The sequence below is a fragment of the Ptiloglossa arizonensis genome, chromosome 4 (assembly GCF_051014685.1).
Source record: "Ptiloglossa arizonensis isolate GNS036 chromosome 4, iyPtiAriz1_principal, whole genome shotgun sequence".
NCBI lineage: Eukaryota > Metazoa > Arthropoda > Insecta > Hymenoptera > Colletidae > Ptiloglossa > Ptiloglossa arizonensis.
Window position 1 is genome coordinate 21605539 of NC_135051.1, and position 27644 is coordinate 21633182.

The 27644-nt window shown below is 28.4% G+C and overlaps 9 protein-coding genes across 21 annotated transcripts in view; 3 read left to right on the forward strand and 6 right to left on the reverse strand.

Annotated features, from left to right (window-relative positions):
• Positions 1-3706, reverse strand: part of LOC143146243 (low-density lipoprotein receptor 2) — a 58053-nt gene extending 54347 nt beyond the window's left edge. Inside the window, exons 1-2 of one of the 4 annotated variants that reach the window (XM_076310352.1) lie at positions 3441-3706; positions 3155-3313 (exon numbers count right to left, since the gene is read on the reverse strand). In XM_076310352.1, the coding sequence (XP_076166467.1) occupies positions 3155-3313; positions 3441-3480 (199 nt within the window). In that variant the 5' untranslated portion in view covers positions 3481-3706. The remainder of the gene's footprint in view (positions 1-3154; positions 3314-3440) is intronic. The other 3 variants (XM_076310355.1, XM_076310354.1, XM_076310353.1) reach the window with 3 other exon arrangements.
• Positions 3707-4187: 481 nt separating this feature from the next.
• LOC143145228 (WD repeat domain-containing protein 83) lies at positions 4188-5772 on the reverse strand. Its single transcript, XM_076308405.1, has 4 exons — positions 5358-5772; positions 5035-5278; positions 4737-4963; positions 4188-4664 (listed from the first exon to the last, which is right to left on the reverse strand). Exons 1-4 carry the CDS (start codon positions 5428-5430, stop codon positions 4294-4296), a joined length of 915 nt encoding a protein of 304 aa, XP_076164520.1. The 5' UTR covers positions 5431-5772; the 3' UTR covers positions 4188-4293.
• Positions 5025-8231, forward strand: Josd (Josephin domain containing). Its single transcript, XM_076308406.1, has 7 exons — positions 5025-5205; positions 5834-5989; positions 6197-6465; positions 6550-6750; positions 6847-7061; positions 7153-7333; positions 7449-8231. Exons 4-7 carry the CDS (start codon positions 6697-6699, stop codon positions 7701-7703), a joined length of 705 nt encoding a protein of 234 aa, XP_076164521.1. The 5' UTR covers positions 5025-5205; positions 5834-5989; positions 6197-6465; positions 6550-6696; the 3' UTR covers positions 7704-8231.
• A 725-nt stretch (positions 8232-8956) lies between these two features.
• On the reverse strand, positions 8957-11952 carry LOC143145269 (putative cytosolic Fe-S cluster assembly factor GH10760). Of its 7 annotated transcripts, none has more exons than XM_076308481.1 (8): positions 11903-11952; positions 11112-11182; positions 10952-11047; positions 10719-10874; positions 10335-10605; positions 9999-10247; positions 9560-9937; positions 8958-9480 (listed from the first exon to the last, which is right to left on the reverse strand). In XM_076308481.1, exons 2-8 carry the CDS (start codon positions 11175-11177, stop codon positions 9239-9241), a joined length of 1458 nt encoding a protein of 485 aa, XP_076164596.1. In that variant the 5' UTR covers positions 11178-11182; positions 11903-11952; the 3' UTR covers positions 8958-9238. The 7 variants fall into 7 exon arrangements, with proteins under 7 accessions (XP_076164600.1, XP_076164596.1, XP_076164595.1 ...); XM_076308480.1 differs by having other exon boundaries at positions 11875-11946; XM_076308478.1 differs by lacking the exon at positions 11903-11952 and adding an exon at positions 11780-11865.
• Positions 11872-13243, forward strand: LOC143145270 (dynein axonemal light chain 4). Its single transcript, XM_076308486.1, has 2 exons — positions 11872-12078; positions 12493-13243. The coding sequence occupies exons 1-2, from the start codon at positions 12019-12021 to the stop codon at positions 12739-12741; spliced, it is 309 nt and encodes a 102-aa protein (XP_076164601.1). The 5' UTR covers positions 11872-12018; the 3' UTR covers positions 12742-13243.
• A 1141-nt stretch (positions 13244-14384) lies between these two features.
• On the reverse strand, positions 14385-20326 carry L(3)76bdm (trafficking protein particle complex subunit 8 homolog l(3)76BDm). 4 transcript variants are annotated; one of them, XM_076308744.1, is made up of 11 exons: positions 19946-20326; positions 19142-19583; positions 18825-19070; positions 18257-18760; positions 17610-18129; positions 17347-17532; positions 16513-17253; positions 16275-16437; positions 15093-16182; positions 14709-14991; positions 14385-14531 (listed from the first exon to the last, which is right to left on the reverse strand). In XM_076308744.1, exons 1-10 carry the CDS (start codon positions 20100-20102, stop codon positions 14724-14726), a joined length of 4317 nt encoding a protein of 1438 aa, XP_076164859.1. In that variant the 5' UTR covers positions 20103-20326; the 3' UTR covers positions 14385-14531; positions 14709-14723. The 4 variants fall into 4 exon arrangements, with proteins under 4 accessions (XP_076164859.1, XP_076164861.1, XP_076164858.1 ...); XM_076308746.1 differs by lacking the exon at positions 14385-14531 and having other exon boundaries at positions 14553-14991; positions 19964-20326; XM_076308743.1 differs by lacking the exon at positions 14385-14531 and having other exon boundaries at positions 14553-14991.
• A 1303-nt stretch (positions 20327-21629) lies between these two features.
• Positions 21630-25799, forward strand: Gtpbp1 (GTP-binding protein 1). Its single transcript, XM_076308747.1, has 11 exons — positions 21630-21787; positions 22249-22616; positions 22702-22813; positions 22882-23062; positions 23162-23340; positions 23431-23583; positions 23665-23914; positions 23985-24129; positions 24214-24532; positions 24606-24883; positions 24966-25799. Exons 2-11 carry the CDS (start codon positions 22515-22517, stop codon positions 25149-25151), a joined length of 1905 nt encoding a protein of 634 aa, XP_076164862.1. The 5' UTR covers positions 21630-21787; positions 22249-22514; the 3' UTR covers positions 25152-25799.
• Positions 25800-25975: 176 nt separating this feature from the next.
• LOC143145404 (uncharacterized) lies at positions 25976-26401 on the reverse strand. Its single transcript, XM_076308750.1, has one exon. It carries the CDS (start codon positions 26399-26401, stop codon positions 26147-26149), a length of 255 nt encoding a protein of 84 aa, XP_076164865.1. The 3' UTR covers positions 25976-26146.
• Positions 26402-26446: 45 nt separating this feature from the next.
• Med9 (mediator complex subunit 9) lies at positions 26447-27582 on the reverse strand. Its single transcript, XM_076308748.1, has 3 exons — positions 27449-27582; positions 26772-26877; positions 26447-26587 (listed from the first exon to the last, which is right to left on the reverse strand). The coding sequence occupies exons 1-3, from the start codon at positions 27550-27552 to the stop codon at positions 26447-26449; spliced, it is 351 nt and encodes a 116-aa protein (XP_076164863.1). The 5' UTR covers positions 27553-27582.
• Positions 27583-27644: the final 62 nt, after the last annotated feature.

Below are 27644 nucleotides of genomic sequence, written 5' to 3' on the forward strand. Positions count from 1 at the left end.
CTACGGTATCACGTTATCACGTTCTTCTATTATTGTTCCAAACTATTATCAAAATTTGCACGCGACTGACAATACAGTGCGAACGAAAGTAATTTACCGATAATAGCGAAAATCGTTCCCTCTTCTGTTTTCAATAAACTGTAAACGTATCGATCTCTATCGTTTCTCTTTTACGTTAGTGTAGGGTACAACTATTCGTTTCGAACATCAGTAGTGCCATCTACAGAAGAAGCCCAATTATGCACGTTAATCGTAGAGAAACGTCTCGTGAACCGCATCGGACACGAGTGTCGAGAGAAGTTTTAAAGTTACGAAAAACGTTTGCACGATACGTAAATATTAATCTGAATTTTCGTTTCGAAAAAATAGTGTTCGTTGTTGTGCGTAATATCACTTTGACCATCGTTTATCAAGCGGAGGAGGATTTTAACCTCATAAATACACGCGCGTTTGTTGGTAACAAGGGCAAATTCTTGAAAGTAATTGTACTACCGACAGACTGATGTACCTACATGAAATCAAACACAGGATACTTCTCGATTTGTATCGTATCATTTGTATTACACGAATCTGTCGTACTGCGAGTGCTTTTTCGCGTCTGTGTCGATTTTATAGTGACAAAAATAGGGATGCAAGATAAGAGGATCAATATTGGTATCCCGATATGAACGCGTAACACAATAGCTTCGTTAGAATACTATATAAACACAGGAAATGTTTTATAATTGATTTTCGATGGATATATAATTAAATGCTGTTGTTCAAAATTGATGACCATACGATGGTAAATCGTGTAGAAAAATGAACATTTCGCCGATTAAAATAAATGTTACTGCAATTGACAAATTATAAATCTTGTCGGTAAAGTAAATTACGAGACGAACAATTCATTTATCGAATCGAGAGTACAGATTTTCCATATTCAAGCTATTAACATTTAAAGTGCAGGTAATAAATGAGAAATGAAACAGTATTTTAAGAACTTTACGATACCTCAAAGGTAGAAGTGGCTACGATAATTTAATTTAGTGCCCCGGTGGAAATTATTAAGATTCGATAACTGCTTGTAATAATACAATTGGATATTGATTTGTTTCGCTTGTATTGGTACTTCGATCTATACCTTCCGAAACGTCTAAAATAATTTTCCAACATAAGGCTCGACGAACCTCAATTCTCTTTGCTTGTACCATACCAACCGATAAACTCCTCAGAGAAATTATCCAACAACGCTAATAGGGGGCGATGTAGAAACATACCGGCGTAGTTATACATAAACAAGCGTCACGTTTCGATTTACTTAACGAATTATTACACCAATTATCGTTGTACACTCATACGCAGAATAAAAAATTGACCTGAATTTCTTTAACATCTAATCGACGAAGATGAATATTTTCATTATGAATCGCAGTATACACATCCTTTGTAAATATTTTGAAAGATAATTAACATAATGATATACAACTGTAAATAAAATTTTAAGAACGTAAAACTGTACTGTAACCAATTTATAAAATATATTTCGTACGTACGACAAAATAAAAAAAGAATATATGCTTTTGTATTGTATATAGACAGATACTATTGCCCTCTGAAGGAGTTCAAAAGTTTCAAGTTTATGTATAAAAGTTTAATTATTTTATATAATTTTATATGTTTACCAATTGATTAATTTTACACCACGATTACTTCAATGTTTAATAATTATAAGAAATTTTAAATGTATGTTCAAATCTTTTTCACAGCAGAAGTACTTCCGTAACACGTGACACCGAGCATAAATTTGAATGATAAAGCCAACTGCATGGTCAGGCACTGCAATAGCCAACTGCATAATCAATAATTCCATTCACCTTTTGTTGGATTGTCTTTGCAATGTGTCATTATATAAAATTTTGCCATATGAATTGTTTAAATTTAATTTATAGTTGATCTGTGTTTAATTTATTCGGCTTAATTGATAAGTTTTTCTTCAAATTTCGTTCATTTTAATGGTAATCTTATTATTTTAACATTTCATTCTGAATATTGAATACTAACAAAGATACGTTTGTACTACATTCATTTCGCTTACCAAAAATTCGTTAATAATATTAAATATAAATAATTTACTACTTGATTTTATTTATTCATAAATTATTCCTAAATATGTACGTATAACACGATAGTTAAGAACGATTAATTGTCCACTGAATTGTAAAAACTTATACAATTTATTTGTTAACGTAACATTAATTTATTGTAATAAATTTATTAATTTATCAATGTATGTATACAAATTTTTTTTTATGACCAATGATGAATACATTAATTAATATATCCAACAATATATTTTTATTTGTTTACTGAAACGATATATATATATGTGGTAAACTAACATGTTTTTACTCGTAAAATAGATAGCCTTACCATATGTATAGTCTTATGTTTAAATCAAATTCTCGTTTGGTATACTTTGAAAATTATATTTTTGATACAGAACATAGTAGTAATTGTGAAAATTCTAATTAGCAATGAATAAAAACAATCTATGCATTTATCCTTCCAATACACGATAGATAAGTGTATATGTATGTATGTATGTATGCACATGTAAAAAAAAAGTAAAGTATTTACTTTCTTTGAAAAAAAGACAGAAAAAGATGTTTACGTGAACATCCCTACTGTTTGCACAATTGGGTCCTTGGGAAAACAAAAATTAAAAATTTCATTTATATATACTAAAGACTTCTGTACTTTCTAAGGGTTTTCAAGAATAGCCTGGACACCAAATGAGAAACGTAGTGTGACAAAATCTTCACGTGCTTCCATCTATCGCGGTCTTCCCCCATTTTCGGACCAACGCACCTCTACACCACCAGCATCCCCCTCATACAGATCGTAGATATTGAGCTCGTACGTCAGATATTCTTTTATACCAACGACTGTCCTCCTTTCCCGCGTCCTACGTCGGCCGATTTGTAGAAACTCATAAAAAATGTACGCGAAAAATGTCGGTTATGTAAGCGACACCGGCGCATGGCACATCTCGTACATGTTTTGTCAGTTAACAATGTTGTAGGTCGTATACATTTTCGATAACAATGTTCTTGTCTACTCTGTACTTTCTCTTTCCTTTAGTTCGATTCGACATTCAAAAAACGCAACTTACTGTTAATGGAGAAAGCATCAGCCGCCGCGAGGAAGCCGAATATAGTCAGCAAATGCCGCGGCGAAAGTACCAGCAGACGACAGCTTCGCCCCATAACAACCCTCTTTCGTCGCACACCCGTCTCCTTCGTACCTTCCACCACCACTTTCCACCACTTCACTGTCACCGAGATTTTCAAATTCGGTTTACGTTCGCAACTGATTAGATCACGATTTTTGTCTTTCCAGTAATTTTGACAGCCGGCAAGCCGGGGGATCGATCAACAACAACAACAATCCTTACTCACAGTGTACTGACCGATTACGAGTGAAGTCTGATAAAACCATGCGGTCCAGCAGTCTCTACTCTGCATCGGGTGAGTCACAAAATCCTCAGTCGTGTACGTGCAAACAGTCGACAATTGAGAGTGGCTGCGTGCTCGAGCACAAAATAAAAAGTGCACTCTACGAAGTGGTTGAGACTGGCAGGCCCGCCCCGTGTGCGAGCACCTTGGTGTCTTTCGCTGTATCTCGTACTCCCTCTGTTCTTCTATCTTTTTCATTCGCTATACGAATCAGCTGCCCTTTCTTCCTCCTGCGCAGCTATTCTATTTCTCTCCACTGTACAGAACTGTTCCCTCTTTCTCTCTTTTTCTTTCCCTCTCCCGGGCGAGACGGTGGGAACCTGGCGCACCGATATCGCGCCACCTGCGCGCGCAAGTTCTCTCTCTCTCTTTCTCTCTCTTACTAAAGTTACGCTACGTGCGTACTCAGCCTGTTTCTTTAACTGTATATCGTGACCCAGCTTAACCTAACCCATATTCTATCCCTTTCATACACAGGTAAAAGATATCGTAGTAGTAATAATACTGAGATTTTTGCAGAAAAAGTACAAGTCCTCTTTAGGAAAGTCAATTTTGTATATTAGAAATTTTAATAATTACACTATTATAATTAATGTTTTGTATTTTATGATGGATATTTTAAGTGTGATTTTTATTCAACATATTTGTTCAAACAAATAAATAATAGAACAAGTTTATTATGATACAGTATAGTGTTTATCATAATATGTAATTGTTTTAAACTATTGACATATAAAGTATTTAAAATAAAATAGTACACACAAGAATCATGATTATAAACTTCGTTATTAAAGAATTACTCTAGTTCTGTAGACGCAACACTCCACATTAAAATACTTGGTCCATTAGTAGCTAAAAAATAATTTGTTTGCGGATGAACACTTAATGACACTACAGGATGTTTTGTTGGTTTAAATCCTGAAAGTTTTGCAATGACCTTTTGAGAAACTAAATCCCATATCCATAATTTTCCATCTGCTGAACCAGAAAGAATACGAGTATCTTGGATATCAACACTTGATTCTAAACATAAATTATTTGCTTCATGACCAATAAATTCTCCAAGCAATTCTCCTGAATCTTTATCCATCAATCTGATTACTGCATCTGCGCAACTAACCACTATACACTGACCATCTCTTGTAAAACTAGCACAAGTCACTGCATCTATAATATTTATATTACACTTAATTATGGTTTATAATTAAAATATTTTTTTATATTACATTATTTACTAACCACCCATATAATCTGAATACATTTCACCAACACGAATGTCATATCTACGTATTTTGCCGTCAAATGAAGATGTTAGAATTTCATGATCTGATACTTTGACGCTAGAAATAGAATCTTTAGCTTCGTTTAAGCATTGCACAGGATCATGTACTTTAGAACGCACATCCCAACACATAACTAAATTATCTCGTGATCCAGAGACAACCATAGAAGATTCTTCATTGAATCTATCATTAGAAAGAAAATTGATTTTATTGATATTCAAATTAATTAAATATACAAAATGTATAACATATACCTTACTGTATTAACAGAACCTGCGTGACCTCTTAAACGACGAACTGGAGTTCCAGTTGCTACATCCCAAAGAATAACTGATTTATCTAATCCACAAGACACAATTTGACTACTATCACAGGATGCACAAGCATCCATTACTTCATCTCCATGTCCTCCATACGTTTTCAAGGTAACACCTCTGTGAGGATTCCACAATTTTAATTTTCTATCAGACCCACATGTTAAACAATAAGTGCCATCAACTAAAAAAGTATCACATATCAATAAAAAAACTAAAATTAAATTTAAAAACAATTGTCTTAAAATAAGTATTGTACATACCACTAAAACGTACAGATCTTACTGCCCCTTGTTTACAATCTATTTCTCTTATAAGTTTATATTCAATATCCATTACAAGCTTATTTTAAAGATGTCTTCTAAAAATAAAATTCTTCGAAAATAGACAAAAATGACATTCTCGATTTTACTAATAATTTAATTTTTCTAATACAATTTTGTAGCATAATTAGAAAATCTTAATTAAGTACAGAACCATCGACACAACCATATATACATATAGTTAGTAGGTCACAAGTTAGAAATTAGTTGTATTCAAATTTCAAGTCATAGAGCAACCTAACTTCATTGAATTTCGATTTAAGTTCATTTGAACTTTATCAATTAATTGTTCAAAAGTTTACAATAGTTTAATTAAATAGACGCGTATCAACGTATTAAGTAAAACTTGAGATCCTCTGACTGGAAGCCCTCTAGTAAACCTAAAATGAGTTATAACTTTCGTATGCCACTAATAGAGGTCAGACTCTGACAGCAGCCATACTGATAGCTTCAAATACACTTGGAATAGAAAGCTCGCGCCACTCTAGCTTGAGATCTTTCAACTTACCGTAAAGTGTAGTACATGTTACGTTTTACAAGTTGACCAATATCAACGTATTTCTAAAATTCAGGTACGTACTATTTAGTAAACTGTATCAATAACATTGCATTTGACATTCTTAAAATAAAATTTGAAATAAAAAATGAATTATTATGTATGCGGTACCTATGTTAAAATGTAAATTTCAAGTATTAAATTAATTTCACAATTTTAGTAGCAGTTAAATATTATTTAGTCAGTAATCCAAGAATCTCCAATCAACATTGTGATTTTCTAGTTCAACAATGCAATATAAAGGTTTATTTAAACCATTTTATATAATTCTACAAATTATCACTGAATACTTAACATTTACAAAGATGAAAGTGAATGTAATTCCAAACCTGACTCAAGATATGTGATAAAGTAATTATGAATGAACGCAAATAAATGATATATACAGTATATACATACGTATATTATATTGATGTGGTCAGCAATTCTTTTCATTGGTTTATCGTGAAATTGTAACGTATTCTAAAGTGACAGTGTTTGTTTTTCAGCGCGGTATGTATTTTAGTTGTAATTATTTAATAATTAATATAGCCTTTCACCAAATTTCAGCAAATAACCGTTTAATTTTGTTCATAGAGCTGCCAGGTATTGAAGGTTAACAATACTTGATACCACTGTAAAAATTTTTTAATTTTATTATACAATTATGATTTTAATGAATGATATAACTGACTAATTAATAAAATTCATAGTATAGTATAGAAAAGAAATTATGTAAATAAAATGGTTGCAAGTACAACAGCTGATATGACTGGATCTATATATCACGAAAGACAAGTAAATCATCAAATGTTTATACTTTTTATGTATAATTGTACAATTTATAAAACTATATTAATTTATATTTTACGACATTTCTACTTCTCTTTATAGGGAAAAGAGCTTTGTGCATTACATGCATTAAATAATTTATTTCAAGAAAGAGAATTTAGTCAACAAGAATTAGATCAAATTTGTTATAGTTTAAGTCCAAACGTTTGGATTAATCCACATAAATCATTGTTAGGACTTGGTAATTATGATATTAATGTTATTATGGCAGCTCTACAACGAAGAGGATTTGAAGCAGTTTGGTTTGATAAACGCAGGTTTGTGAATTTAAATAATTATTAATAATATACAATTGTAATATTGTGAATTTAAAAATGTAGTATTTATATACTTACTAAATTTTTCTAGAGATGCTAAATGTCTGTGTTTAGATAACATTGAAGGCTTTATATTAAATGTACCAACAGAGTATAAATTAGGATTCGTGTTACTCCCTTTAAAAAGGCGTCATTGGATAGCTCTGAAAAAAATTCATGGTGTCTTCTATAATCTTGATTCAAAACTTGATTCCCCGCAACTTATAGGAAAGGTCAGTTAAAAATTAATTTATTTATAAAAGTGTATTTAAAATATGTTTTTAACTAAAATTAACGTGAAACATAAATATAAATTACAAAAACACATTAAAAATCATATGCTCTTAGGAACACGATTTGCTTGTATACCTGAAGGACCAGATAGACAGTAAGGAGAATGAATTGTTTCTTGTTGTATCAAGAGAAATAGATAGTAATCAAGGATGGTTAATAAATACATGTGCAAGTAAAGAAGGGATTAGTGCAAACCATGAATTAGTTACACATATTGAAGATAGTTATGCAACTGTAGACTTAAAAAAGGAGGAGTCTAAAGAAATGAACGAAAACGAAGAATCAGTAGATAACAAAAATTCTAGATAATTGAAGTTCTTTAAGTTGTTTAAATTATGTATTCAATGCTTCAGGCCAAAATAAATTTAGAATGGAAATGACAATAGATCATCCATGAGAAAATTCTAAATCCAGGGAATTGAATCACAAAGAATGAAAAAATTTTAAATGATAAATATTACATAAAAACTTTGTGCACAAAAAAGAATTTAATCTTTTTTATTCAGTTTAAAATAATATGTTATGTTAAGTTCTTACTTGTTTAGAATATGTGACTGTATTTTTAAATTATTGCATAATATTTTAAAAATTAAGAAAATTTTAACATGCTTGAAAAACAGATAATACATCGCTCTCGTTCTTTCTCTCCCGTCCTCTATGTCTGTGCACGTGAGTATCTGCATATACACAGATGCGCACACAGTGTTACTAACTGTTGATTTTAATATAAAGCTGAGATAAAACTGTTACACATTACTTTTATTATAATTATAAGAATAAGTTAATATTTGTAATATATATTTGTTTTAAACAAAATTGAAATACATATTTATTTAAACAAAATAATATATATTTTAAATATATATTGCTATTTATTTTGTAAAGAACATACTATGTGTAGTATGCTTTCATTTGAAATGAATATCATTATATTAATGTAATTGTTTGAATATAATTAATACAATGTTTTTATTTCTGTTTATCTCTGCATTCTGTATGATTACTTTATCAGTATTATTTAATTACAATATACGCTATTTTTAATGAGTAACTAGTTTTATAAAAAGTATATAATTTTAAGATTAATATATTATAGTAAAAAAAGTAAGTTTGTTACTTTGCGCATATATAAATTACAAAATGTTACTTTAAAGTATATACAAAGTACAAGTACACTATTAAAGAAAAAATATAAAAGAATAGTTTTCTCTGAAAGTGCTTTTTTTTCAATAATTATTACTAGTCATGTTAGATTATTTAATGAAACATATGAAAAAACTATAAAAGACAATCTTTTGCACTTTGAACAAATGTATTACTGTATAAATGTGATAGAAAGATAATCGGTACACAATCTATGTAACATTTTATATTTAATGTACATTTTAACATTGTATAGAATAAACTTAGTTATAAGATAATTATTTTATAAAAAGTATAGTTTATGTTCGTTGTGGTATGTGTTTTACTTTTTGTGAAATACTTCTATCTAATAAATCTATTATTTAAATAAAATCGCTGTTGATAATATTATATTTACACATTCATCATAAATAATTATATATCTTAATTTAATTGTATATATTTGTTTATTACTAAATGTATTTACATATTTGTATTTATCAAGCTACTTACAAATTACGTTTTTTATACTTCTGAACCAATTGTCTAGTGTATTTAAAACTAGTAATAGAAAAATAACATTGTAAATCTCATGTCGTTCAATAGTAACAACATTTTATGTAATACATTTTAAATAATATGTTAAAGATATATTTGTATGTAATGATATATCCATTGTATGAAATAGACGTATAGTCTTAAATCCCTTCTAGTTGTTATAATCACCACTTTATTGTAAGAGCTGTATTCATTTTTTTTATTTCATGGTATTGAGTGTGGAAATATGTTACAGCTTTATCTGTATGTTCTCCTCCTAACCAAGTTTTATATAAATTTTGAACCACCTGATTTTTATCAGGATTACTTTGAGGAAGTTCATGATATATAGATTCCAATTTTAATGCTAATTCACGTGGTTGAACATTATTCAAGGGCCTAATTTGTGCTCCTCCATTCAGACATCCTAGCAATTAAATTGTAATATATAAATAGATTATCTAATGGTATCATCCTTATTACAATATATTTTAAATGAAATTTACCACAGGGACATGCCATAACTTCAACATAATCATATGGACATTTTCCTCGTTTCAATTTTTGCACAAGATTTTGTATGTTTCTAAATCCATTAACTATTGCAAATGTTAAAAGCCTTTGTCCATTCTTTTGGAAAACTGCCTCTTGAAAATCAGGATTTTTGAGACTCTTAAATTCAACCACTATATCTGTCTCTTCAAATAAATGTTTAACAGCATAACGAAGAATAAAATCCGCATAACCGCCGGATCCTGAACCACTGTGACTATATAATACATTTCTCAAATTATCAATCTGCGAGTCAAAAGGTCTTTGAACATCCCTTGCATTTATTTCATTTAATATCACGTTGTACTCACTAAGCATTTGTTCTAGTTCAACTATAAAAAATTAGATTAAACAAATATGATATATGTATCATGTAAAATTTAAAGTACATACTTGGTGTTATAACACAATCTATATCTCTAGATTTTCTTTCATGGTTGTAAAAATCTTCTCTAGATGCCTCTAATTTTTTATCATAACAAGGCATAAGAGTTACATGGTATACTTGTTCTGGTGAAAGACCCATAGTTTCAGCTAAATGATATTTAACTAATGATCCCATAATTTGTTGAGGAGATTTTGTTACACTTATATATGGAAGTATAAAATTACCATGAGTTTTCTCAGCATAACACACCCAACCTATATTTAGGAGCATGTTATTTTATTCTTTTACATGATTGCACTAAGTATATGTATTTTGAAACAAAACATTCTTCATAACATTACCTGGACAAGAAGAAGATAACATTGGTAATTGATTTTTTAAACCTTCTTTAGCTGCTTTATAACGTTCTATAAATTCTTTAGCAGACTCTAGAAGAGCAAAATCATCGGCTACAGTCATGTCTAACACAGTATCTGCTCCTAATTGATAAAAATAACCAGCTAATTTATGCTGTGCTTCTTCTGGATTAAGATTATAACGTTCTGCTATAGATAACACTGCTTGCACAGAAAGACTGACTACTATAAATACTGTACATGTACCATTATCGCTCTAGAAAATTGCATATGAAACTTATCATAAATATGTTATACACAATATAACATTAGTGCTCATTTACTTTTGAATACATAAATTAAAAGAACATATTTTTTCCACAATGTTACCTGATATTGTAACTTTTTTTCCCTAAATACACGCAACAATTCTTCTTGGCTTTGTTGTGTAACTAATACACTTTCTGCAGATGTAATACAACCACTACAAGCCAAACAATCAGCAAGTGTGATTTCAACTTTCTGTAATTTTTCAAATTGTCCAGCCTAATAACCATAGTACAGATAAAACACTGAAATAATATTACAATATTTTTTAAAAAATATATAATTAAATTTTATACTTCATTTAATGTTATAGGCGTTCCATCTTCCTCAATTTTTATTTTTGCACCAGTTTTCCTTTTTGATGCTTGGATTTCTATAGGTTTTATACATTCCTATAAAAAAAATAAATTATTTATAATGACATATTATAGTAAAGCCAAACAGTAAAATAAGTACCTGAGATGGAGTGATGAAATCATCCAAATTTGAAATTTGTAATGCTCCACTAAATCGAGATGCCATTTTTTCTAAAGACAAATTATTATAATAATGAATTAAAGATATTTGGTTTTACTCTTATTTTTAGAATATGAAATGCGTTTTTCAATGTTAAGCTTATATTAAATAACCTATAAAATTATCGAAAATATTTTGTTTGTAATTTTAATATTTTTATAAAATCAATACAACTATTACAATAGTACAATTTGTTGTATTACATTAAAGTGTATTTATACACTACATATATTATAACAAACATTAACTATAAATTTTTATTAATGTTCGACTTTTTCACATTCAATAGTCGAATGAATAAACCTATAGAAGTTTTCAGAAAGAAAATCTAACCTCACTCCTAATCATTAATAACAAAGTACTTAATTAGAATTTTATTAAATTTGATAATTTAACATTGAGATTTCAATCAAATGTGAAAATATGAAATTGTCACTTAGTACACAAAATATACTAATAACTAAATTCTTATATTTTACAATTAAAACATATATGTTTTTACAAGAAATCTGAGAAAACAAACTATACTTTATATATTTCTTTTCTAAAGTTTGATAAATAAGTAGATTCCTTGAAAATAAAAATACTAATATGTATACATCGTTTACATTTAATGAAATATTTTCAACACATTGTGAAATTGTAAAATAATGAATTTAAAATAACACAATCCGATGTAGATATTGTTTACTAATTATTTCACCCTTATACTTAGGTTACAATTTGAGAACCTCTGACTTAGGGGTTCAGGAGTAAACGTGCGCCTGAAAGATGGCAATTTCCTGATTGTCCCGCAAATAGGAGCAGTAGTACCTGATACGATTTTGATGATACTTTAATTGAAAAAATGACTGAAGTGAAAAAAGATGACGTCGTTAAAATTTTACATACGTATCCTTTGTGTAGGGTAAGTAAAATATACTCTGCATGTATCATATTAGAAAATATATTGAAGAGAAATAAATTTTGTTGCTTTCATCGGTGTTTGATCAATAGAAGAAGTCATTATGTGAAAAACATTATTCTTATATATCGAGATATGTTTTATTAAAATTATTATTATATAATTAATTTGGTATTAGATTAATGGATTTGTGTATAATTGAAATGTTTATTTTGATAAACTGTTTCAAATTAATTAAATTGTAAAGATATAATTAGACTGAATATTTATTTAAATTGTGATATTTTATTTCCAAAATTAGGCACGTAAAATATTGTTCGTACATTTTTTATTTTGTTTACTCAAAATTTATTACTTTAGTTGATAGTTTACATAATTGTTTTTATGAAAATTTTTCTGTTATTATTTATGTTGTAGAAATGTGATATGTCAGATGAAATGAAACAAGAAGCAATGGAATTATGCGTTACCGCGGCGGAAAAATATGCGGATAATTACGAAAGCGTTTCTCGAATGATCAAAGAGACAATGGATAAGAAATTTGGCGCTTCGTGGCACACGGTCGTAGGTGAAGGCTATGGATTCGAAATAACTTATCAACTGAAACATTTGCTATACATGTATTGCGCTGGAAACTTAGCGATATGTATATGGAAATCGGCATAGTGAAATTTAAAAAAGTTGAAAAACATTATGAAAATGCAATTAAGCGTACAAATTGTATCACTATGATTTCATAAACAAATTAATTTTATATTCGATAACTTCTGTTCGGTACAATATCGAATATTGATAGATTGAAAAAAGTGTACAAACAGATTTTTTGAAATCATAATTGTTACTGTGTGTATTATTACTCTATGTATTTACAAATTGACATTTACTACGTGCTAACAAAAGGATAAGTGAAACATGAATTAAAGCATTGACAAACGTCTAAATTTATATACGAATACGTCTGTCTATATGTGTCTGTACCTTTAGCTCTCATCATTAAAATTCATATAAATGTGATGTCGATAAAAAGAAGTTTATAATTTTTCTACGAATAGAAAACTATAATGTATAAACGAAGTGAATATAATTATTTTAATATTCATTTTATCTTTAAAGATATTTTATAATATATAAAATGAAATTTCTTTACTTTTATCAATTAACGCTCGAAGTTTCGACAGATCCCGATACATTAAGATATACTTCATATGTGTCTTCAGAAAAGTTGTGGAATTTAAAGTAATTCTTGTATAAAAACACTTGGAACAAATAATTTTAACTTTTTGGTAAAATTAGTGTTAATGTCATTGTTTAGTTAATATCTTTTACGTAATTCAAATTAACAATATGTATTTATATTAATAAATTAACTCAGGAATCTTCTTGTCATAATATTATATGATATTGACCATATGAAACGTAAATCATTGTGCATAAATAATTTATGTCAAAATGTCATTACTGTTGTGTATGCATGTTGCATGTAATATATGCACACAAAAATTGTGCAAGTATAAATATATTTATAATTTATTATTTACGAAATTTACTAATTTATTTTATTCTATTTATGTAAAAATGTTTAGCTCACTTGTTGTATAATGTTAATGTGTAAAATATAAGAAATTATTTATAAATAACACTATCAAAAATGTGTCATTGTCATGTGAGTATGTGCCCTTTCAAATTTATTACTTGTGTATTTTAATATTACATATTACTTTAAAATATATTTAAATCTAAATTTCTTTGAATAAATATCTAAAAATATTGCTATACAATCTCTTGAACTAATCATTTGATACAGATTTATATTACAAACACAATCCATTATAAATGAAATCTCTGTTGCTTAAATGTTTCTATTAATATCTTGTACATATTAATAGTGTATGAAATCAGTGTTGGTCATATTGTATAATTAATTCTAATGTGTATATTAATTATTTCAATATTTTGATGATTGTTTTTAAGTTTTGAACATTTCTTTTTGTAATTTATTATTGTATTTAGCTACATTTTATTGTAGTATTATATGAATATATATTTTCATACAAGTATTTAAATTTTTATTATAAGAAATTCATTAAAAATAATAAAAAAATAAAAATAGCAATACAAAAATTCATCATTTATATTTAAGTATTTATCGTTTACATCACTTTGTAACTACATGTTTGTAAGTGATTCTCCTGATTTTGGTTTAAAATTAAATGCTAGTCTAAAAAATATATATTCATGACATGGATTTTTTAGTATAATTTTGATATTTACTCAAGGGGTTATAACTGAGTATACTTTTATATAAGATGATTTAATATGTTGATCTATAATAATATAATTTACAACAATCTTTTTAGAATGGACTATTCCATCTGGAACAGGTACTATGGATTATGCTGTAACAAATAGTTAATATATTCAAAAACATGTATAATTTTACTCACATTTGAACGTATCTGAAAAAGTTAAAGAGATGGAACAAGTTAAATAATACATGCTAGTTTTTTGTAATTATAATAATTGATAATGTAATGATAATAATCTGTACTAGATATTTACATAACATTGAGGAATGATTTTAAATTATATAAATGAAATTAATCTATTACATTATTTAATAGCAATAATAATACCTTTATACTTTTTAACTATTTACTATCATCATTAATAATACATATGCTCTCCATTTTCCACTTTTGCAAGATGAATTCCCTAGTATTTACAACTCTTACAGAGACTTCTACACGCGCGGCTAAATCGTATGTGCCAGGAGCTAGAAGTAAAGCTTGTAGTTTTACAGTATTGCTGGTAAGTGGTTCTATCTGAGAACAAATCGCTGAGTGGCAAGCATATCTATAGAACGTAGATGCTTGTAGAGAATACAGTTGTGATTTTATATTTGGAAGATGTGTCCCACTGAAAAAAAACAAAATAATATGTACATTTACAAAATTGTTACTTTTGATATTCTATAAAATATGTATGCATACGTATGTTAATCTTTCAGTAATATATACCTGCTAGTACCTATTGTAGTGACTTTAATATCAATTTGTGATTCTAAATGATTCTGTATGTACATTATTACTGGAACAAAGCACAATCGACTTCGATTAAAATTATGTGTGATTTGTCTAGCATGACTCAAAGAAAAAGAAATTGTATTCTTCAAAAACTCTGTTTCTAAAATTTGTTCCTTATTAGTCACAGCCAAAGAATTGGGTATGTTTTTGTCTGGTCCAAAGATCTTCAATCGCCCTCCATATTCACTTGGCTCAATTTGAATTTCCTTTGGATGTTTATAAGTTTTGTTCAAATATTTAAGATCAAGATGATGTTGACCAATCGCTTGTCTAGTAATAATCCCACCCTCAAGTACTTTTGCTCGCCATTTGAGAATTAAAGTAGAATTCAATGACATAGTCACAGACAAAGGTGATGATTCCACATTTTGTGGCAATCGTTGAAATTGCTGTTGCATTTCACTTAAATTTTCATTCACATCTAATGACGCAATATGTCTTCTTTGTATGAAACTAATGTATGGATAATCCATATTTGATGTTAAACTATCAATTTCTTGAGTTAAGGATACATCAGAAAATATTGACTCATTCTCACTTTTTTTCCTTAATTTAAGCATTAAATGAAACATTTCCTGAGGTTGTATTTTAATATCAGTTGGTAAGACAGATGAATTGAATACAGACCAAGTATCACTTTCAAGCAATACTTTGGACATCATAATTTCATTCATAATGGAATCATAAACATGATTTGCATTTTTGATGCATAATATTAAGTTTAATGTGGGGGAAATATCTTTAAATAATATACTTCTTGAAGCCACTGCACTAATATGTATGGAATCAAAAACTGTGAAATGCCATGTGTGTCTACAAAGTCGATGTTTTATCATACTTTTTGAATCAATATTTTCGTAATAAAAAAGTAAATCTAAGCGATGAGTGCCCTTTCTGTGAGGTGCACATATCCACAACGGTATTATACAAGTTTCTCCAACATTTAATGTATCATTATTGGGAGTTAACGGAATTTTCATTATAAGTTTATTACTTTTCTTGCCTGTATGCTCTGAAATGACAACTAATACATTAACATCAACTCATCATCAATTAAACATTTCTTAATCTTTTAGTTGAAAATCAAACAAAACTAAAAGTATTCATTAAATTTACCTTCTTGTGTATTCATGTATTCATCTCCTAATGAGAACAATTTAGCATCTGTAGATGCTAAATAAACATTTGACAATGGTGCATTACCTACATTTTTTAATGTAATTTCTACCTTTTGAATTTCACCACATAACATTTTTGAAGTCAGTTTACTAAAGAAAACCTACAAATAAATGTTTATAATTGTACTAAGAAGTTATTAAACATTTCACATATCACTGCATTAAAAATTAATTACCTGCATAAAAGGTGCCTTTTCAATAACATTCATTTTCAATCTATAATCCGTGCCATACATATTTGCACCAGGTTTTTCTTTAATATTCTTTAATTTAGGTCCTCTAATTTCAAACAACCTTTTTCCAGTAATGGCTATTGTTGGATTAACAACTGGAGGATCTATTGTATGTGTTGGATTAGATAAATCATAGCTTAAGCCTAACACTTTTAATTCTCCTACTTGTTTTGGTATAAGATACAATGTAATATGTTGTCTACAAGCTGGTTGCAAAATAATTGTTTCGATTACTTGCGCTTCTGTTGGCTTTAAATGTTCTGATAACTTCATTTCATTTGTAATTTGTGCATCAGCAGATGTAAACAACCATAACAAAGTTACATTAGATAGTGGCAGGGGTATGTGTAATGGATTGTACAATTCGATAAAAAAATGCACTGGTTCATCCAAAACTGCATTTGGTTTTACACTGTTATTACTTGTCTTAGAATATAATGAAATTGTTGGTTTAAATATCATAGGTGGGGATCCCTGAGCTTCTGTTATTAACATCTCTTCCAGTTTTGACCACCTTATATCATCACAATCTTCCATATTAAATGATACATGACTTGCTGGAATATTATTCTCATGTGGCATAACCACAGGACCATGTAATACTTTAATATTATTACTATCTATTAGTGGTAAAGGCAAGATTGGAAGCTCTTGATGATTTGATAAACCTCCCTGTAACAGTAGCTATAATATATGGATTAAAATTAATATAAAAGGAATGTAGTACATACAGACCAAAGAAATATGTAAAATTATTAACAATACATATATACGTACATTATGGATATGTAAAAATTCACGTAAAAATGTAGCTTGTTGTGGAGCTGCTTGCTTACTATAAGCATTTAGCAATTTCTCAAATGCTTTAACAGCTTCACAAATTTGTTTTAATGATGCAGCTTGTCTGCCAATGGTAAAATGTATGTGATCTTCAGCTAGTGACCAACCTCTTCCATTATACACCTAACAAAAGATATATAAATATATAAAAGTTAATCAACTGAATGTAATATTTTAACTGTAGATTAATTGAAAAGTACCTGGTATGCTTGTTGATAACATCGTAATGAATGCTTTCTTTGACCTGCTTTTGAAAATCTATGACCAGCAAGAACAGCATGAAATGCATACTTGCGCATCATTTTTGGTCCAATAAAACAATAGGCAGCTTGTTCTAATAAAAGCGCAGAACGCAAATCTGAATCTTCACTAGTCATACGAATTAATTGTTTTGCAGCTTCTCCATATAAACTTTTGCCTTTTAAGCATTCAGCACTAAGAAGTGTTGCTCTTGTTGCAAACTGAGGCTTTTTACAACTGTTTGAATATGTTAATATTGCATCATCCATATATTCAATAGTCTTTCTATTAGTTTCACCTTGCATAAATGCACTCAAAGCAGCCATTTCAAGAGCACCAGCATAATAAAGCCAAGCTTGATCTGCTGCAAAATCTCTTTTTGCACTATGGTATGCTTGGTAAGCAAATGAATAGTGACCAAACATGAAACATAAGTCACCTAAGCGACGCAATTGTAATTCTGGTGATTCTGTTGTATAACTGAAATCCAAACAAGCTGGAACTTTATATATTTATATATGCTATGTTACAACTTTTTTCACATCTAATACTATATGAGTTACAATTATGTGAAAGGTTGATACATAAATATTGATAAATAACATACATTACAGCATTTGACGGAGTAGGTCCTGGTATTCCAGGTTTGTTCGTTCCAAACCATCGTTTTGTTGCACTAAAAAGTGATCTACTGACACCTTTTTTATTTGAAATTACATCATTCAGTAGACCAATTTGTTTTTCTACATAAGGAAATAAACTTTTTAAACAAAATTCTGTTATTAATGTTCGTAGTCTTTCAAGATCTTGTGTAGACAATCTAGCACCATGTTGTGTTGCTATATAACTAGGAGAATCTGCCCAAACATTTACATTTATTGGAGTATCACTAACTGTTTGTCCTTTCATATGTACAATGTAACTTAGATTTTGTGACTTTTCAATTGCTGGACTTAAAGGATGAATTGTAACAGAAACAGCTTCTTGTCCAACTTCTAAAGGTGTATTTACTGACTCAGATATTTCAGAAGAAAAACTAACAGTACTATTTACATCTGGAGAAATCAATACAGAATTTTGTGGAGCTACTGGTGTCCCAGCTTGACTTGTCCTAAAACATAGAATTTAAACATTCATTCCAGTAATATTTAAAGGAAATAATAAAAAAAACATACTTATCAGTATCTGTTGTAACTTCATTTGGCATAGCAGAAACACCACTAGTATCAGCTGGTGTACGAGGAGAGCTACCTTGTTCACTACCTCCAGATATTTCTGAATGCCTTATTAAAAATTGACTCCAAGGATCTGGCAAATGAGTATTGTCATCAAACTGACCTGGTGGTCTTGAATTCATTTGTAATAAAAAACAATTGTTAGCACCATAGACATTTTTCATTTCTGTAAACACTACTTCAGCCCTACAAAAATTGTAAATAAATAATTTAAAAGAACTTAACATATAAAGAACTAACAAAATAAAAATAAATACTTGTTCCTATCATCCTGTATAGTATCATGTATTAAGATATAGTATCTAAGTGTATTGTTATTAAACCACTTTGGCAATTTTCCAGGTATACTTTGATGTAACTGTGCACCCATATTTTGTATCTTCTCCAAAGGATTGTCTTCTGCTGTAGAAATGACTATCATACAAGCAAGAAAATGTTTTGTGAATTCATGATCTGATGGGAATTGAACGCTTAGAAACATTTCTCTCCATGCTTCAAACCAAGGAACTGAGACTGGTATATCAAGCTCTGTTGTTCCAATTTGGATAGAAGTTGTATGTTCACATATAACTGAATTAACTGCTTCATTTAACATTTTTCTAGCAATGCTTGGATCTGGTGGATGTGCATTAACATCTTGTATAAAAAGTCGAAGATTTCTAATAGTTACAGTATTTCCTTGGGGATCTTTAAAATGACCTGAAAATGAAAGAACATATTAACACAAATTGATCAATGTTTTATAAAAACACATAATACTGATAATAATGAATTTAATGTGAAACATATGCCCTATACATTCATTTTATTTAATAATACACAATTTTATACATTTTATTACTATCAAAAATTATATATATAATATATATATGTAATATATATAATCACTCAAGTATTAATAGCATTAAATATTTTAAGTAATACAATGACATTTTCAAAATGTAAGAGAGTATATAAAACACAGTAAATAATAGTTAATTAAATGTAAATTTCTCAATAAAAATGATATTATTGACCATTAAAAGTAATGACTAAAAGTAATGTACTTGTGAAATCCTCACCTTCAGTATTTAACTTACAGAATGGTTGCAGAAGTTCAACAAATGATAAATTATTTTTCTGACAAGCTGCATCAGCAGCAGTTGAACACACCGCAGCAATTTGTGGGGAAAAAGCATTATTTATAAACTCACGAGGGGTTAACTTACATTGAGCCATGATTATTCCTACAATTTCTACAGGTAATCGAGGTTACGTATTACTAAGAAGTATAATTACACAGCGATGATCATTTTGGGCGCTACATTACTGTCATTTATTATTTCAGCAATCGACAGAAACCGAACTTTTAATGCATCTCAAAGACATTGTGATAAACATCTCTATGGAACAGCTGTTTTGTAGATATTTACCCATGAAGGGTGAAAATATGAAGATGACATATACATATCACTGTATTAGCCGGAAGTGTTTATAGGTGGAAACTATTTATATCTATAAAATGCATTTATTTTCAAACCTCATTCTAATAGATAGCGATTATATTTGAAACAAACTTGTAGTGACTAATTAAATCTTAAAGGAATAAAGCGGAAAGATAAGTAAAAGTCAAAAGTTTTGTGCTTTGTTTGGTGTATTGTTATAATTGAATTCATAAACAAAGTTTATGTATCAGGTCACGTCTTACGCGCGGGGACATTTGGATACATTTGGATGTGGAAAGATTTTACGATTAAAAGAAATTAGGTTCCATTAAAGAACTTGCGAAAATTTGCTGTTATTTGAATCCCTCTTGTGGTGAGTCCGGGAGTTGCCAGAGTAAAGCTATTTTCACAAGCATAAAAATAATGAATTATTAGACATATGTATGTGCAATAATAATGGTGGAAATAGTATAATTTTATTTTTTATTAAGCTTATTGAAATATACTTGTTTATTTAATTTTCTTTTATGCTATAAGTGAAAAGAAATTCGATAAATTTCTAGATTTATAATATAATAGGAATTATGGGAAATATTAATTGATTTTTCGCGTAAAAGTATCGATCTTAACAAATTTATACAGACTAATTCAGTTCGACACAGCTTTAAACAATTTAGAATAACGATCAATGTTCTAGAAACGTTAAGATTATTATAAATTTATAAAATGACACTTTATTCAAATAGCACATATTTCATTATGTTGTTAGGTATTCTTCAGTCACTAGTGTCTGTCTTAGAAATAACCTATGAATCATGGACACCAAAAACAATAGTTCTTAAAATTAATAAAATAATATTGATAACAATTATATGATTAATCTGAATTTACATACTTTCCATAATCTTAATTTAAATAGTGTAAACTTTACAAAATTTTATTCATATGCTTTAATCATTTTAAAGGTTTCTTTAAAACGAAATATTCTGGTAGCGTCTCCTAAAGCTAACTTTATATTAAAGAATCTAATTTTACGATATGAGAATATAACAATGTAAAGAAATAAACGTTTTGCAATGTTGTGTAATAGTGTATTTATCACTAAACAATATTTTTTTCTTGAAAGAAAGGATCTCAACATATAGTATCGTGTATACATTTTAGAATGTTTGTATTTATATAATGTAAGAAGACAATTTAACATTGTCAACTCAAATTTTGAATAATCAAAAAATCGATTCCAATAAGACAATCGAGAATGTCGTTTTACTCAAACTATCGATAAGTATGATCGATACTTCACAATCTTTCTCAATACACACGTAAAATTACTATAGAGTATAGATCATCATCTTGGAAGGAATGAGATCACGCAATCGTGACAGCTTTTTCGTAAGTGCATTGGTGTTTTCTGTCACGTAAAATTTTGCTTCGCGATTACGCAAAGGAATAGTGCACAACACAAACCTATTGTAACAGGTAAACGAATATGATAACTCTTATGTAAACAAACTATCAGCTTTCATACTATTAGTTTACCCTCCCATTCGATATGTATATATGTTATTTGGTTCGCAGTATGTTAGCAATATATTTCTTTAAAGATAAACAGAAAGTGCTTAATTAGAGTGCAATGGACTTAAATATTTTATACTATTAAAAAAATATATTTTTCCATAACAAAAATACTCAAATCTTATAGTGTTAAGTATAAAATTTACCTTAAATTTTGCTATTTAATCCAAAAATTTATTCTTAAAACTTCTCATTGTTATGAATATGTTATGCATACGTGTAATGTGTTTTAGAAATAGATTAAGGGAGCTGACAGTTTTATTTATGAAATAATGAAATATTTTTCTATATTCACGAATTTAAAATATATTAAATTTTGTATGTGACATTTAATATGAGGATATTCTTCTTTAATATAATTTCAGATTTGTAACAAAGAATGTGCGTAAAATAATTATACATGATACATTTTTGATAAGTTAATTTATACCAACATTAAAATCATTATATGACAGTTATGCATGTGTTAATACCAAGAATCTATAGAAGAAGATTTGGATTCAAATATTGGAAGATGTTCATTACATTAATGTGTTTACAAACAGTTTAAGCTTTTATATGAATCATTGTACAGGAATCATTGACAGAAATAATTTATTGAACTGTTGAAACTTATACATATACGTTAATCATGGCAGGAAGTGGATCCATTATCACACCAACCAGAAAACAATTGCATGAAAAAGATCATGCACTTGCTTCTAGTGTAGATTATTCTAATATACGAGGAAAGGTATGTGTTAATTTTTATATTTTATTGTAATGTATAGTATAATATACTATTGTGAGATTAATCAACTAATTACAATAAATTTTAGAGTGTTTTAGTTAGTCCATCAGAAGATCAATATGAATTATTACTTAGACGCTTAAAAGAGAGAATTCAAGATGGTGGAAGTGAAACAATTTTCGATATTGGTATTGGTGAAGGTCTGTAATTAATTTTGAATAATATTTACAATTTTTACAAAAATTTTATAATTTAAATATTATTTTAGATGGTTCAGAAGATGGTTTAAGAGAGGATGAATATGAAGCATCTGTCGCCACCTTACAATCTCTTGCTGCTACATTAGAAGCAGACTGTGTACTTTTACGTCAGAATAAAGTAGACCAAGGCCTTGTAGGACAATATCTAGTGCGAAGACGTTTAGACAGACAAGATTTCTTAGAAATTAGGTTTCTATTTCAGACAATACAGATGATATAAAAATATATATTTAAAATGGCATAATTAAGTAACATAAAAAAGGTTGATTTAACAGAGTTTATTTACAGGGTGGCTGTTGTTGGTAATGTAGATGCTGGCAAATCGACACTTTTAGGTGTATTGACACATGGGGAACTTGATAATGGTCGAGGTTTGGCTCGTCAAAAATTATTTCGTCATAAACATGAAGCTGAAACAGGTCGTACTAGTTCAGTTGGAAATGATATTCTTGGATTTGATAGTGTTGGTATGATAATGATATTAATAAATGAAATATTAAATATTGCATTTCTATATCATTATAGAGTAATACATATATATTACATTCTGTACTTAGGTAATGTAGTGAATAAACCAGAACATGGCTCTTTGGATTGGGTAAAAATATGTGAAAAATCTTCTAAAGTCATAACATTCATTGATCTTGCTGGACATGAAAGGTACTTAAAAACAACAGTGTTTGGAATGACAGGGCATGCACCTGACTTTGGTAAAACCATTTAATAATTTTATGGAACAAACATATTTACTTATATAGTTTTCAAAATTTTAAGTTTTAAATATATTTTAGGTATGTTAATGGTTGGAGCAAATGCTGGCATCGTTGGAATGACAAAAGAACACTTAGGTTTAGCTTTAGCTTTGTCGGTACCAGTATTTGTTGTAGTTACAAAAATTGATATGTGTCCACCAAATATATTACAAGAAAATTTAAGACTGTTAATAAGGATCCTAAAATCTCCAGGATGTAGGAAGGTACCTGTTACTGTGAAGACACCTGATGATGTTGTCATTAGCGCTACTAATTTTGTATCAGAACGGTCAGCTTTCATTTTTACATTATATTACTTATAATAGACAAGTACTTCAATTATCAATAAATTTATGTAGGTTGTGTCCTATTTTTCAAGTATCGAATGTAACGGGTGAAAATTTAAATCTTCTTAAAATGTTTCTGAATTTATTAACTGCAAGAATAACTAGTCATGATGATGAACCAGCAGAGTTTCAAATAGATGATACATATTCAGTACCAGTAAGTATTGGTACTTACTATATATTATTAAATTTTGTTCCATATAAAAAATCTGTTACAATTTTTGTTTCTATACTTTTTTAGGGTGTTGGTACTGTAGTTTCTGGAACAACTCTGAAAGGTGTTATAAAACTAAATGACACATTATTATTAGGACCTGATCCTTTAGGTCGTTTCATTCCAATTGCAGTAAAAAGTATACATAGAAAAAGAATGCCTGTTCGTGAAGTGAGAGGTGGTCAAACTGCTAGTTTTGCATTAAAAAAAATTAAAAGATCACAAATTCGAAAGGGTATGGTAATGGTTGCAACAGCATTAAATCCACAGGCTTGTTGGGAATTTGAAGGAGAAATTCTTGTATTGCATCATCCTACAACAATTAGTTCCTGCTACCAAGCAATGGGTAACTCTCTGTGTCTAAACTTTAATTTCTAATTTACACATTTGTAATTAAGTTTACATCAAATTATTTTCAGTACATTGTGGAAGTATAAGGCAAACAGCATCCATAATTTCCATGTCCCAAGATTGTTTAAGAACTGGAGATAAAGCTTTAGTACGCTTTAGATTTATAAAACATCCTGAATATATAAAACCAGGACAAAGAATGGTATTCAGAGAAGGGCGAACTAAAGCAGTAGGGAATGTCTTAAAACTTATTGCAAATTCTAATACTATGACTACACAAACAAGTAGATCCAATAAACCAAATAAAACATCCCAATATCGTCAAAGTTCTTCATCCATGATGCAAGTATGTCATTAAAATATTTAGTTCATAAGAGTATATATTACATTTATACAATGACGAATATGTATTTATTTTATTGTATTAGTCATTAGATGCAACAGAAACAGGTTCTTCGTTTGAAGGACAAACATCGAAACAAGAAAATTTACTTCAAATATCTGGAATGAGTCAAAATAAAAAAAGTAGGGGACGAAGGGGGGGACGATCTCATAATACTGCAAACAGTATTATTCAACCTCTATCAGAACAAAATCCTCCTACAAAAGTATAACTGATATTTATGTGCAAAATTCGTATACATGTATATACATATACATACTCCACATATGCAAATCATTTCAAACTCTCGGGATTTAATAATGAGAGTTGTATTTGTAAACAAATTCTGTCACTGTTCTTTTTCTAAAAAATATTTCAACATTTTTCTTAATTTCCTAGATTTTTGAGGCACCCTGTTGATATATAAATACATGTATTATTTTAATAGTTATTTATATAAACAAATATATAAAACTATCTCTTATAGCAATAGAAGTTTTATCCAAGTACGGGGTCATTTATATTCTTCAGAAATATCTTTCTTCTACAACATAGAAAGAACCCCTGAATTATTACATGTAACGCACATCGTGTTTTCAACCTAATTAGAGTACAAATTGTCTTTCACGTTATAACTAAATTATTGAATTTAAAAACTGACGTTTTCAAAACGTCCGAAAAAATGTACGTTGTTATTCATAAAGTGTTTTATTTTTATAAGCATGAATGTATCTTATACTATTACTTACTATAGCAAATATAATCTATATAAGAAATATAAATGTATTCTTTAAAACATTTGTTGACCTGTATGATATTTATTAATGTCTGGTGAAATATTTGCATGAAGAATATATTCAGATGTTCTTTCTTTGTGATATCACATATTTATTTTACTTAAAACGAAATTCAGAAGGAAATTGCTAATTTATGATATAACAAAACACTTTTATAATTTGCTTATAAAGTGTACAGTATAAACTTGTGTGTTATAATGCACTTATTATATTATATTTATATTGTATTTAAACTTTAGAATAAAAATTTTCATAAAAATAATTTTTCTTGTATATTTATTAGAACTCAAATTTATTTTCTATTTAATCCTAATGACAGATTTTAAATATTTAGTATTATAATTTATTATTTAACATGTTATTATTATGAAACTAATTATTTTACAACTAAGTTAACCTTTTAATAAATTATAAAATATTTCTATAAAGATTATTTTGGTGGTTTTTTCTTAAAGTTTTCTATGCTTTTTAAGTTTTCTTTAAATGATTCAACAAATTTTTTCAAAAATTTAACAAATTCTTTAGGATCAGAATTAGGAGAAGGCATGCTATGTAATGTACCTGTTCGAACTAATGTACGCACTACGATCTTTGCAACGTGTTGCATTGGTTTTGATTCTGCTAACTTGTTAATTAAACGTTCGTTACTCATAAGCAACATTAATAAATTACGAAAAAAGCGCATAATGATACGATTTTTTTGTTTTGTTTTCAGAACTTAAATAATAATTTATACTTTTGGAACTTCAAATGTACACATATTACGATATTTTAATAAAAGCTCTCGTTTAAGCCTTAGCTGTTTGCGAAGAGTTTCAAGTTTTTGTAGTTGTTCTTCTTTACTGTACTCTATTCCTGGTAGTCTTCTAATCTACAAAATGTGGATAATATATTAAATGATACATATTAAAAATCAATATAATTATGCCTAATTCATATGTATGATATGTTATAAATGTTTTAAATCTACCTTTATACTGTAAATAATATACTTAAAATATTTATAAATTGAATTACTATTAATTTTTTGCATCTATTACATTATAATGTCTCACCTGTGCTCGTGCAGAATCTAATTTTTTTTGAAGTTCTAATATCTTGTGGCTTGTATCCTGAGATTCTTTGGCCTTTTGCGTAGTATCATGTGGATCTTTTTCAATGCTAAAAATAAATTGAATGAACATATAGTAAAAACTTATTGCATAATACAATTTTTAGAATCCAAATATATCTTATTATAATCTTTGGTTAAATATGTTTAATTTTACAAATTTCTTACATAATTTTTGTTCTATTATAAATATTTACCTTTATACGCAACTACAAAATTATAAATAATAATTTAAAATAAAAGATACCTCTTACATAAATCACGTAAGTTTATATTATATTATTATCATGTTAATCCTAATCTACAACTCAATCGTTAATATTACAAGTACTTTATAGTATTATCTATTGTACTTTTAACAAAATTCTTACATCAATGAAATAATGAGATTGATTAAATGATAATATAAAACAAGTAATAACATTTACAAAAACCAAATTAATATTGTTTCTAGAATTAAAAATACATGCAATTTATGGATAAAAAAACGTTGCTACTTTAGTAATTCAAACAATACAAATGTATATAAATAAGGTTATCTACTATCATATTTGCATTTTAGCAAAGGGATATTTAAATGGTATAAGTACCCTAGTTGTTAATATATTAAAACACACGAACCTCCGAATTATTTCATATATAAGTGGTAATATTTCAATATCTAAATCATCAACTGTAAATTGCACGCGTAAAGGAACTTCTTCTGACAATTCTACTGACTCCATTATAAAAATATTTCTTACATTCAACACATAATTTTGATATTTCATCATCGTAAAGTTATCGTCAATTGAAAACCGTCCTTAACTAGTAACTT

Excerpts from the sequence above, each read along its gene's own strand:
- LOC143145404 (XM_076308750.1), bottom strand. The coding sequence starts at position 26,401 with ATGCGCTTTTTTCGTAATTTATTAATGTTGCTTATGAGTAACGAACGT.
- Gtpbp1 (XM_076308747.1), top strand. The coding sequence starts at position 22,515 with ATGGCAGGAAGTGGATCCATTATCACACCAACCAGAAAACAATTGCAT. Across the intron at positions 23,341-23,430 it reads TCTTGGATTTGATAGTGTTG|GTAATGTAGTGAATAAACCA; the intron begins GTATGATAATGA and ends TTCTGTACTTAG. Across the intron at positions 24,884-24,965 it reads GTTCTTCATCCATGATGCAA|TCATTAGATGCAACAGAAAC; the intron begins GTATGTCATTAA and ends TTATTGTATTAG.
- Josd (XM_076308406.1), top strand. The coding sequence starts at position 6,697 with ATGGTTGCAAGTACAACAGCTGATATGACTGGATCTATATATCACGAA. Across the intron at positions 7,062-7,152 it reads GTTTGGTTTGATAAACGCAG|AGATGCTAAATGTCTGTGTT; the intron begins GTTTGTGAATTT and ends AAATTTTTCTAG. Across the intron at positions 7,334-7,448 it reads CCCCGCAACTTATAGGAAAG|GAACACGATTTGCTTGTATA; the intron begins GTCAGTTAAAAA and ends ATATGCTCTTAG.
- LOC143145269 (XM_076308481.1), bottom strand. The coding sequence starts at position 11,177 with ATGGCATCTCGATTTAGTGGAGCATTACAAATTTCAAATTTGGATGAT. Across the intron at positions 10,248-10,334 it reads GTTATCTTCTTCTTGTCCAG|GTTGGGTGTGTTATGCTGAG; the intron begins GTAATGTTATGA and ends TCCTAAATATAG. Across the intron at positions 9,938-9,998 it reads AGATTGTGTTATAACACCAA|TTGAACTAGAACAAATGCTT; the intron begins GTATGTACTTTA and ends AATTTTTTATAG.
- LOC143145270 (XM_076308486.1), top strand. The coding sequence starts at position 12,019 with ATGACTGAAGTGAAAAAAGATGACGTCGTTAAAATTTTACATACGTAT. Across the intron at positions 12,079-12,492 it reads ATACGTATCCTTTGTGTAGG|AAATGTGATATGTCAGATGA; the intron begins GTAAGTAAAATA and ends TTTATGTTGTAG.
- LOC143145228 (XM_076308405.1), bottom strand. The coding sequence starts at position 5,430 with ATGGATATTGAATATAAACTTATAAGAGAAATAGATTGTAAACAAGGG. Across the intron at positions 4,964-5,034 it reads GGTTCTGTTAATACAGTAAG|ATTCAATGAAGAATCTTCTA; the intron begins GTATATGTTATA and ends TTCTAATGATAG. Across the intron at positions 4,665-4,736 it reads GTATTCAGATTATATGGGTG|ATGCAGTGACTTGTGCTAGT; the intron begins GTTAGTAAATAA and ends TAAATATTATAG.
- Med9 (XM_076308748.1), bottom strand. The coding sequence starts at position 27,552 with ATGGAGTCAGTAGAATTGTCAGAAGAAGTTCCTTTACGCGTGCAATTT. Across the intron at positions 26,878-27,448 it reads ATATATGAAATAATTCGGAG|CATTGAAAAAGATCCACATG; the intron begins GTTCGTGTGTTT and ends ATTTATTTTTAG. Across the intron at positions 26,588-26,771 it reads TAGATTCTGCACGAGCACAG|ATTAGAAGACTACCAGGAAT; the intron begins GTGAGACATTAT and ends CACATTTTGTAG.